The sequence below is a fragment of the Phyllopteryx taeniolatus genome, chromosome 6, assembly GCF_024500385.1.
Source record: "Phyllopteryx taeniolatus isolate TA_2022b chromosome 6, UOR_Ptae_1.2, whole genome shotgun sequence".
In the NCBI taxonomy this organism is placed as follows: domain Eukaryota; kingdom Metazoa; phylum Chordata; class Actinopteri; order Syngnathiformes; family Syngnathidae; genus Phyllopteryx; species Phyllopteryx taeniolatus.
The window spans coordinates 25,378,773-25,390,180 of record NC_084507.1 but is presented as its reverse complement, the minus strand read 5'-3'; the positions used below and the strand labels follow the sequence as shown (position 1 = coordinate 25,390,180).

Here is an 11,408-nt window from a genome sequence, read left to right as displayed (position 1 = left end):
AAAAGCAGCAGTGCTGTTGAGAATAGGTGACGCATTTAGCATCTGTAGACACAACAAAATGATGATCCGGTGCAAAAAGAAATCTACCAAATTAAACTTTTTTTATTACAAAATAAATGTTCTGGTTTGCATTCTACAACACTGAATGCTGAACATTAGAATAATTTGACATTGTCACATTCGAACAGCAGAATTCACAACCAGCACCAATGTTGAAAGCTATTTTTTACCAGACATAAATATAAGTCCAACAGATGTTTGCAAATAATTTAAAGTGGCACTCTTTGAAATTGTATACAAAAATAGATCACAAATTACAGCAGTTGAGTAAAGCAAAGGCAACATTACATGGGGAAAAAAATCCTGAGTGCACAGGCATCAAGCCATTATGAGCTAGACCAGTGATTAGAAGTGATTCCCAACCACTGTCATTTAACATCTCTAGGTGTGCTACTGGAAATTTAATCTCTTTCATCTACCAACTTCATACAGAATAAAATGGAAAATAGAATAAAACTCTGGACCTCCTGCTTGCTAAATGCCAAGGTGAAGGGAACACACATATTTCATTTTTTATTAATTGAGTTGTGTTTCATTTCATTCACATCTGCCTCACAGTTTTGAGCACCCAGGTTAAAATCCAGCCTCGCCTGTGTGGGGTTTCTCCGGGTACTCCGGTTTCCTCCCACATCCCAAAAACATCCATGGTAGGTTAATTGAAAACTCTAAATTGCCCATAGGTGTGACTGTGAGTACAAATGGTTGTTTGTTTGTATGTGCCCTGCGATTGGCTGGCGACCAGTTCAGGGTGTACCCCGCCTCTCGCCCGAAGATAGCTGGGATAGGGTCCAGGACACCCGCGACTCTTGTGAGGATAGGCGGTACGTAAAATGAATGAATGTTTCATGTTATGTTCGATATGTACAGCACTTTTGGTACAGCTTTGTTTGTTTTTTAAAGTGCTCTATAAAAGAAGTTGCATAACCTGTGCATCCTTTTTGTGACATTTTTGTTTGGTGACGTGCTGTGAGGTATCTTTCTGTCAAGCATGTGCCTCAATAAAAGTTGTGATACACTGAACTAGACTTAAAGAAAAAAATAAACCTGAATCCCTGCGTTTTTGTGTTTCACCCTCTGCATTTTTTTATACATTGCTTCACTTGCTCAGGCCAAAACAATAGAGAGAAATAATTTTTTTTAAAGTTTTATCTTTTCTTGAACAATAGTAGTAATATAAGATCTTATAAGCATAAATTAGTTTTTCTTTAAGGAAAAACTAAACTGAAAATGTCATTTTTAAGAATTGCTTTGGCACCATCTTCTTGCATCGAGGCAATTGTAAACCTTTTACTCTATTTTCTTTTTTTTGGGCTATTCGCAGCAGGGGTCGGGGGCAAATTGTCACGCCAGCAGTCAATTCCAAGTGGGATCGTACTGGGTCCAACCTGGAGGCGGAGCTATGTAGATCCTGTGTCCTCTGGAGAAGAACGTGACGATGCCTCTATAGCCGGTCCTGGGGACGCCGGACTTGAAGTCATCCATGATGCCCAGGTTTTTGGCAAACGCTTTGAAACTTTCCTTGCTGGAGTACTGAAGGCGGAAGGGCCCGGTGCCCTCTCGCGCCCCATTCTGGATGTCATCAAGAGTGATGACAGGGGCAGCGTAAACCTCATCCAGGAAGCTCTTCTTGTATGCATCCTCCTTCAAGTAAGTCAGATCCAGCTGGGTGAAAGGCACAAAGCCAGAGTTGAGTTTGATGTATCGCAGATACTTGTCGTAGAACTGGCCCAGGCTCACGCCCTGCCGGCCGAACGTCAGCGTGCGTGAGATCTCGGGCCGGATGCATTGGCGGCCGTGGCGCTGCTCCGGCTGACGCATCCAGTCGTCCCAGAAGGCGGCAGGCCACTTGGGCTCCAGCTCCTCCCAGAGCTCTCTGAGCAGCATCCAGCCGAGGCCCGGGAAGAAGTCGGTACGGTAGAGAAGGAGAGAGCCTGCTGGGTCCACAAAGCCTTCCCTGCCGTTGTCGTTCCACGCAGACACGCACCACAGGCCCAGGTCTGACTGGAGCAGTGGCAGCGTGGCGCTGAAGTACTCAAAGAAGTCTGGCGCCACCTGGAGGAGGAGAGTCACTTTGGTACACAATCAAGCAGAAAGTATGTTTTGGCTTCTCTCTCAATGCAGCTACTAATCATACATGCAAATCAGTCCCCTTTCAGCAAGATTCCCCTTTTTTTTTGGGGGGGGGGGGGGGGGGGGGGGGGGTCGCTGTCACTGACATCATAGGCCGTTTCGTACTCCTTGAACGCTGGCAGCTAGACCCATTTCACAGATCCACCGACCACATACAGATGTAATTGTGAATACTACTCCGCGGCGGACCAATATGCAGCCTGAGGTTCCGCCTGTGCGCTCGAAGTCACAGGAGTTGACGAGACCATAAAAAAAAAAAAAAATTCCGCGCTTCTGCTGTTAATAAGTCACGGTACTCCTACTCCGTTACAATGATCTAAATGTTGCTCGCTACTTTTATTTATCAATTATTGCTTATTTATCAACTATTTCGTGCACGAGACTATGACTTCTGCAACATGCGCTGTTTGCGTCGTCCAATTTAAGCGCTCGTGACGTTTAAGTCTAGTTCACCAATCAAACGACAAGACAGTCACAGGACCTCACACAACGTCTTCCATTGGGCTTCCGGAACATAGGTATTCACACTCGATAAGCCTGCCCTGCTGATCGTCGTGCGTACGTGGCGGCCATGTTGGGAAAGTTGTCGTTATCAAGAATGCAACGGCTCGCTACTCGTTTACATTTAGACGAACAAAAACAACAGCTTTCATGTATTGTAGTATTTGTCGGCCACGGTCTGCCCAAACATGGATATTTCAGCTCACTTATAGAAAACACCATGCAGTAAATTGCTGATGTTTTTTTGTAGTTTTGACTGTGCATACACACATAGCAACATCAGAATTTGTACATTTACATTATATTTTTTTAAATTGATGTTCATGCTGTGTTTAAAAAATTATTTTTTTTAATTCAGAAGTTACTCACTATTTACTCAGTACTTGAGTAAAAATTTCACTGCGTACTTTTTACTCTTAGTCAAGTAATTTTTTTACTATTTCCTTTTTTGAGGAAAATGTTTGGCTACTCTACCAACCTCTGGACCGGATATCCTCTATTGCTACCCTTTCGTTTAAGCAACATTTTTCTTATCAGATCAGCCAGTATGGTATTTGTTGTGCTGGTCTTGCGTTGAGGCGCAAGTGAGGGTTGTGGTCCCAAGTGGAACCGCGAAGCACACGTAACATCGGCAACAAGAGCTGATACGCTAGTACATTTTGTATTAATTAGGAAACGCGGCCACAATTATCTAATTAGTTTACTGATGTTAATGTTAAATGTATTAAGCGACGGAACGCTGTTAGGGATGTCACAATACAGAATGAACTAACTTCAAATTCAGAAATGGCCAATGTGTGATGTCACGTCGGTTTCCACTAGTTACCGGTAATACTATTGATGACTTATATGAAGGTGTTGTGTTGAAAAATATGTACTAAATAGTCATATAACAATGGTTCTTGACAGTGTACATACATGGTGCTGATGCTTTATGATTCTCAGTGTGATTTGCTGCCATCGTATGACATCTATAAGCAATTACAAACCATTTTGGGGGGCAATTATTGACAGTAGCAACCCCTGCACTGTCATTTTAGAATATCATTTTTAAATTTGTTTTTCTTTTAAAACATTGTTTTACAATGCTTAATTCTTCTAGAAAGTACAAATTTGAGAGAAATGTAATGTTCCAAGGATAAAGTTTCATTGAGAACCTTTTATTAAATATGTTTTTAGGCAAAAAATCTGAGTTGTTTTTTTTCTTTATACAGTATTAACAAAAATAAAGGGCCAATGAGGTTGGTAAAACGCAATGGATCAAGAGTTGGTTGGACAAAAAAAAAAAAAAAAAAATGTCTTGTATTTGAGGAAGGAAGTCATTTGTTTTCCCCAGAATTGGACTTAAAATTTAAGTCTCATTCTTTCAAGGAATGCAAGTTTTTATCCTCTAGTATATTAGTAAAATCTTGAGAATAATAAAGCAAATTTATTTTAGACAAAAACTGCAATCTTATGTATGGAAGCGTATTGCATTCACTTGGATAAAAAAAAAAAAAAAATCCTGTTTTTCTGAGTAATTTTTTTGTGGGCTCTGTTTTTCTGGCTATTTTTTTTCTGTTTTTCTGACTAATTTTTTTCCCACCTGTTTTTCTGACTATTTTTTTCTGTTTTTCGGACAAATTTTTCTGTTTTCCGGACAAATTTTTTTCCATCTGTTTTTCTGACTATTTTTTTCTGTTTTTCGGACAAATTTTTTTCCACCTGTTTTTCTGACTAATTTTTTTCTGAGTTATTGGGACACGTCGAACTCACGCGAGAACCTGCAAACTGCAAGTGACTCTTTGCGGACTCACTAATGGCGGATTACTGCTCGCATACCTTCAACCTGCCCATACACGTTTACCTTACTGGTTCAATTAAGGTGCCTGCGTAATGTCGACAAACTAATAATACCATCTATGTGACTCAAAGACGGGAGTATCTCCCAGTGTCTTAAACCCATATCAAAATAAAACTTGATCAAACTGAATAAGCCGGTCATGTTGCTTACTACGGATTCCGCAAAGAGTCACTTGCAGTTCGCAGGTTTTCGCGTGAGTTTGATGTGTCCTGATAACTCAGAAAAAAATTAGTCCGAAAAACAGGTGGAAAAAAATTAGTCAGAAAAACAGAAAAAAATAGTCAGAAAAACAAAGCCCTCAAAAAAATACTCAGAAAAACAGGAGTTTTTTTTTTTTTTTTTTATCCACGTGAATGCATACGCTTCCGTACTTATGAGTGTATTTTTGTAAAGAATAAAATTGTACTTAAAAACGTATCATTTTTTCCCCCAAAAGAAAAACATTTTAGACAAAAAATAAAAAATAAAATACAAGAGTAGTCATATTTTCAGAAAAAAAAGTTGTAATCTTAAGAGAAGAAAAATGTTTTTGATTTTTTTTTTGGGGGGGGGACAAAATTTGCCATCTTCAAGAATGAGGGCACATTTTTGATTTTTTTCTAACAAGACAAAAATACCTCCAGGTCATCCTCCACAATGATGACAGCTGAGTAGTTGTTGAACACTTGCTTGAGAGCCCAGCGGTAGTGTCTGGAGATCTTGTAGTAGCCCTGAAACTTTTTGTGCTCCGGTGGCACGTCGATGTCGGCCAGATTGGGCTGCATCAGATGCATGATTTCGCTTCCGTACGAACGGATAACGTCAGCCGTGCCAGTGTGGCCGCAGTCCTGACTCACGATGATGGGGAAGCGCTCGGCCGAGGGCCGGTGGAGGAGCAACTTGTCCAGGCAGCGCCGCACCGTCACCCGGTTGCAGGCCATCACCAAGACGGGGACCGGGGGTGGCGCCGGCTTTGGCTTCTTCTTCTGCCAGGGTCCCAGTGCGGGGTGGAAGTTTTGGATCTGCGTCAATATTTTTTTCTGGATCTCCAGCTCCGCCTCCAACATGTCAGCCACGGCCAGCATTTCGGCCACCACTTCACCGTTGTCGTCGTCGTCGGGCCCTCGCTTCCCCTCCTGGTCTGGAAGCCTGCCCCGCAGGAGGAAAACCAGCACGGTATTCCAGGTGAGGAACAGCAAGGTGATGCACAGGACCACATAACCTCGATGGCAGCGCATGGCCCATCCAATTTAAACCACACACAAAGAGGCTGCAAGAGGGAAAAGCAGGTTTTTCTTTTCAGGATTGGTCTTTTTGTTCGGAAAAAGGTCACATTTTTACAAAAATCTTTTTCAAAGAATTGCTAATTTTCAGGAAAAAAGTATTTTTTAAAGGTTGTATTTTTTGAAGAAAAAAAGAAAGTACATTTTCCAGATTTTTGTTTTATATCCGAAATGGTGCTTTATCTATACCCTAACAGTGCCCAAAGTGCTTTAAAGAGGCTCATATTCACCCATTCATATATACCAATTGGCGACTGCTGCCATGCAAGGCGCTGCCAGGCCCACCAGGAGCAATTTAGAGATCAGTGACTTGCCCAAGGACCCTTCCATAGCGGACAGTCGTAGCCGGACTTCGAACCGACGACCCTTCGGTCCCTACATGACCCGCTCTACCAAATGAGCCACAGCCGACCCTTTATTTGAGATAAAAAATAAATCGCATAGGAATAAAGAATATGCGACGGAATTTTTTTTTTATCTAATTTTGAGAAAGTCATAATCGCACAACAATAGTCATCTTTTTTAGATATAACCTTTGAAAATTATAAAATAAAAAAACGCATTTCCAGAAGAAAAATGTACTTCAACTTAAATAATTTTATGGAAAATGCCAAAAACATGTGTCGTAGGTTGATTGAAGACTCTAAATTGCCCATAGGTGTGAATCTGAGTGTGAATTGTTGTTTGCTTATATGTGCCCTGCGATTGGCTGGCGACCAGCTCAGGGTGTACCCCGCCTCTCGCCCGAAGATAGCTGGGATAGGTTCCAGCACACCCGTGACCCTTGTGAAGATAAGCGGTATAGAAAATGGATGGATGGATATTTCATTCCAATAAAAAGTTGTAATAATATAAGAAACAGCTATAATATTTTTAAAAAGTCAATTTTACAGGAATTAAGTTTTTTCAGATTTTTTTTACAAAAAGTATTTTTAGCCTTTTTGAATTCATATTTTTTAGAGAACATTTTAATATATATTTGTTTAATCAAAAGTGTCCTATTTTTGTTAAAAAAAAGCTCTACTTTTTAAGAAAAACATTTTCCCGTGACATTTTAGGAATTATTTTGGGGGGGGCTAAAATAGAATAGATTTAAGAAAAAATTATCTTAAGAGAAGGAATTTTGAAAGTCATAATAGCTTTTTGTTGACAAAAATCCCATTAACAATAATAAAGATGTATTATTTCCCCCCTTACTTTGAGGGTCATAATCTTCCAGAGTAAAAGTTGTATACTTAAAAAAAATATATATATATTTTTTTTTTTTCCCCCCCCACTCATTAAAAAAATAATATTTTAGAAATGGGCAAGTTGTTTCTTTTCAATTCAATAGTCACAATTTGCCATGAGAGCTCATCAGGTGTGCTGTGGTTGTCAGAAACTTTTGTACAAATAATGCATTTTTGGTCCAACTATTTATGGCAGCAATGTATATTGGCAATTAAAAGCTCTTCCACTAAAATGGCAGTCAAACCTGTACATCCAGTGTTTGTGATTTTATTGTTTGGGATTGTGCCATGAGATTTTTCTTCTATAGAATATGTGCCTTGGCTGAAAAAAGGGTGGGATACACTGGTTAAGAGGAGGGAAAGTGTGGAGAGAAGAGGAGGAAAGAAGGGCATCCCCACCTTTAGCTGGCTTGCCCTGGAGCTTTCAACTGATGTCCTCCAAATCCAGCGTCACCTGCAAAAAAGGAGGCAAACCATGAGTATCAAATTCACATCAACTCACATCCCACCCCTGGAAATCAGCTATACAGGAAGTCCTCGATTTACGAACAAGTTCCATTCCTATGCGGCGAGGTAACCCAAATTTCCACCTAAGTCGGATTTCACCGTTAAAGTCGAAATTTATGTCGAAATACTTCTGTTACGGGTATTGTCCCACGTGATTGTGACAGCAAGCTCAGTGTATGTGGGCGTGTGCGTCGATGTGTGAGTGAGACGGGACTGTGAAGGACGAAGGAGTGCGTGCAGGTGCGAGTGTGTACAGTGGCAAGTGTAGTGACGGCGACCGTGGAAGAGTAGCGATTAGCGGAGGACTCGTTGACGTTGAATGTGCAGAGGAGCTAATAAAGCCATTAAAGCAGCAAATCGGTGCTTCGTGCCTTTATTGTTGCCGCCACCCAGTTCAGCAACGAGAGAAGGGAGTTAACCCCTGCGTCTCCCGACCACGGTCAGGTGACCGTAGCAGGAAAGGTTAACACTTCGTATAAAGAAACTAAAATACATTAAAACAAACAAAATAAGATGCTGTACTTACCATTACTGCTGAGAGTGTGAAAAAAGGAGGGCGAAAAAGGCAAAGATACTCCCGGCGCACAAACACAGACAAGCACTATGCACTAGCTAACCAGAAACACTATGGTGCTGGGGACAAAATGGCCGACGAGGCACGGGCGTCGTAAAGTCGAAACGTCATAGGTCGAGTACGTCGTAACTCGAGGACTTCCTGTACATTAAATGACATGAAGACCTTGTGTCATAAAAAATCAATTTAAAAAGATCAAAAAGCATCAATGTCTAACTAAAATAAACATATCGTTTAGATTTTTAATTAACAGTAACAGTTAACTGGAGGAATTTCTCCAGCCCCAGGCGCTTTTGAATTTTGCTCAGTCTGGCCAACTCAATTTACACCAATGTGAAGTTGCTGGTTCAGGTTCTGCAATAAAAAACAGAACATCTTTCTTATAATCATAAAAGATATTAGTTTGCAGCCACATGAAAAAGTTATTTTCAACTGACTGCCACATAGAGCTAACCAGAATTTCCACTCCAACAACCTGAGGGACTTGCCCGCATATATGGCTGTCCATCATAGGTCATGAGGACAAACTTGCCACTCAGGTCTTGAAGAGGTTGCTCCTTTATTGGTTCAGGGGGACTCATGGGAGCTTAGTGGTGGCCCTCAAAACATTTGTAATTTTGTACAGTATTATAAAACACTTTGTAAATCATGCCAAAAAAAGGAAAGAAATGTAATAGTTTTAGAGCAATTGCAAAGAATTTTTCAAAACACCAGTGTAGCGGACATGCACGCCGCAACTTTGAGGCGTCACAGACTCGCGACCACCTGAGAACCCCCACTGCCCTGCTGTGAGACTGCGGCGAGGACAGGGCCTGGTGTACGTCAAGTGGACCTTAACCTAATTATCTGCTTCCCGTCAAATCTTGATTCCTGTCTTCAAAAGACTCCTTCCCCGACCAAAAGATTGGAGGGACACTCCCTTCAAGCAGACTATGTGGTTAATATTCACCCATGCGCGTGAGGCGCCATCCACTGATGTCCGGAGGAAGACCACCCCAAAGACCAGCTGATCTGCGTTCGTGAGTCGACACTGCAATCCTTACTATGATGTACAACATCAGTGCGTAATAATTGTGGAGAAATTACTAGCTTCATACAAAATCCCAACTTTGCCTTCTCTCACTCTGACTCAAAGCATTAAACCCTCACACGCTCATTTAGTTTAGCACAGCGACCACACACGATGTCCTAATTTCCATTTTCGTACGCCTTATTTTCTTTCTTTCGTTTACCCTTAGTGTTATTTTCTTGTTGTAGTTTGTAGTTGTGTGGTTCATTAAATATACCATAAAATTCCACTTTTGGTCGTATTTTGTGTGTGTTCTGAATTTAAGTAAACCTCTGTATCCTAGGACTCAAAATGTCATAGAGTGTAGCAAACCTACAGATCAAGAGACTGATTTAAAAAAGGTTTGTCGTCATTTCGCCTAAAGTTAAACTTGACAAATTTGACGTGGTGCCCTTTTCGAGACATTAGTTTGATTTTTAACAATTAAATTTAATTTACCATAAATGTTGCTCCCGGCTTATTACTTTATCCTAAATTAATTACAATTCTTATTTCATACATAATCGCTACACCAGTCATGGCTGTTCATTTGCACCATGATACTTTGTCACTTAAAACAACTAAAAAAATTTAAAATAAATACAGATTATTATTATTTTTTTTTTATCTTGAAATGGGTTCATATGGGAGCGGGTGGCCGGTTTTCGGGGCACCCCAGTGGGGCCGGTGGACCACCCTGGATCCCGGGTGTAAGAGGTGTCCCATCCACCGGGCTGGATTCCTGGGCCTGATCCTGTGCCTCTCAATTTGGTGGGCCGGGGTCCTCAGCACCCGAGGTGCAGGCACAGCAATTACAGGACACTTCTAACAATTATTGTGCATGCGAAACGGTGTCAGTTCACTTGCATCTATCGGCAGGCACACACCCCTGGGACTTACTTGCTGGATGTGGGGCCACTCACTCATTGCGACAAATAACATAACTGCGAATTTCTTGGGTATCCCCTCACTTACACTCTGGTCCTACAGTTGTTTATAATTTATATACCCACTCCCACCACTCTTCAGTCCTGCATGCTTCCCCACCTGTCCTTGTCCTGCCTATATTATCCTGTCCTTCCCTCACAGAGTGTAGCACAACTGACCCATACAACACTCTAATCCAATGCGTCATTGTACTAGGTATATAATGCTTTACAACCCTCATCTTGTTCACAGCTAGTGCTTTGTCTTTTGTGTTCCTATATTTAGTTACCTTTTCACACTCTCCTTTTTGTTTCTTCTGTCACTCCCCTTTAAAAACTTTGTTTCGTTCGACTGAACGACTGTAATTCTCAATATCCATACAAAGAAACCACAGTGGCATTTTAAAAAGTCCACTGTGACACAGTAAAACTGTTCCGACATAAAAAGGGATACAGATCTTCCTTTCTCCTTGACCTAACAGCCCCCCCCCCCCAAAATATATATATTTAAGAATGCATCGCGTTGTGGTAAACTGCCACCATGCACGTCGCACCGAGATCTTCTTTGAAAGTGAAGCAACTTTAATTTTTTCTTCATCTACCCATCTTTTACAACAGTCTGCCAATTCTTGACTTCAAGAATACTATAACAGGTGTTTCATAATAAGTGTATTTAAAGTGTGTTTTAGGGGTGAAACAAAAATGTTTATGTGTGGGCTATAAATCAAGATTTATAACGCCGCGATAAACGGGGGTTTACTGCTGTGCAATTGAGTTGCCGTCATACGTGACGTCACTCAAACTCAAGCAAGGATAAGTTGACTAACCGTTCACCTCAGGCTGTGGCTACCGTATGTGAAGAAACTATTTTAAATACACCCAAAAAAATCACCATTAAAAGCGGTTATTTCTAGTTATGCTAACATTTGGACCTCTTAAATAGAAGACAAAACGGTTTCGGGTGTATAAATGAGCCCTTACCCGGAAAATGTCACCGTCTTTTCCTCTTTTTTTGGCCATTTTGTCCACCCGGCAGTTTCTTTCGTCGAACAGTGAGTGGAGACGACGCGACGCCGTCCAGAAACGACAACTTGTCGGCCCTGGACGTGAAAGTTTGACTTTCTAATCGCAAACACCCCGGACGAAAATTTGAGAGTGAGGCGGAAGAAGATAAACTGAGACCAAACAACTTCCTGTTTGGGAAGTAGTCCGCAAATTGCGGGTTTCGTCTCCCTTCTCACCTTCAGACATTACACAAATAGCTCCGTCTCGAAATATAGTGCCGAGTTGTCAAGGAAATACTGCACAGATAACATTCAAATGTGGAT

The 11,408-nt window shown here is 41.3% G+C and overlaps 1 protein-coding gene across 2 annotated transcripts; it reads right to left on the bottom strand.

Moving 5' to 3' along the window:
• Positions 1-82: 82 nt before the first annotated feature.
• Positions 83-11,357, bottom strand: mgat1a (alpha-1,3-mannosyl-glycoprotein 2-beta-N-acetylglucosaminyltransferase a). 2 transcript variants are annotated; one of them, XM_061775706.1, is made up of 5 exons: positions 11,062-11,357; positions 8,059-8,247; positions 7,425-7,479; positions 5,152-5,783; positions 83-2,112 (listed from the first exon to the last, which is right to left on the bottom strand). In XM_061775706.1, the coding sequence occupies exons 4-5, from the start codon at positions 5,749-5,751 to the stop codon at positions 1,414-1,416; spliced, it is 1,299 nt and encodes a 432-aa protein (XP_061631690.1). In that variant the 5' UTR covers positions 5,752-5,783; positions 7,425-7,479; positions 8,059-8,247; positions 11,062-11,357; the 3' UTR covers positions 83-1,413. The 2 variants fall into 2 exon arrangements, with proteins under 2 accessions (XP_061631690.1, XP_061631689.1); XM_061775705.1 differs by lacking the exon at positions 8,059-8,247 and having other exon boundaries at positions 11,062-11,356.
• Positions 11,358-11,408: the final 51 nt, after the last annotated feature.

What these genes read in the sequence shown, in the direction of transcription:
- mgat1a (XM_061775706.1), bottom strand. Translation starts at nt 5,751, where the DNA reads ATGCGCTGCCATCGAGGTTATGTGGTCCTGTGCATCACCTTGCTGTTC. An exon ending in TTGTGGAGGATGACCTGGAG is followed by an intron (nt 2,113 to 5,151) that starts GTATTTTTGTCT and finishes CTCCTCCTCCAG; the next exon opens with GTGGCGCCAGACTTCTTTGA.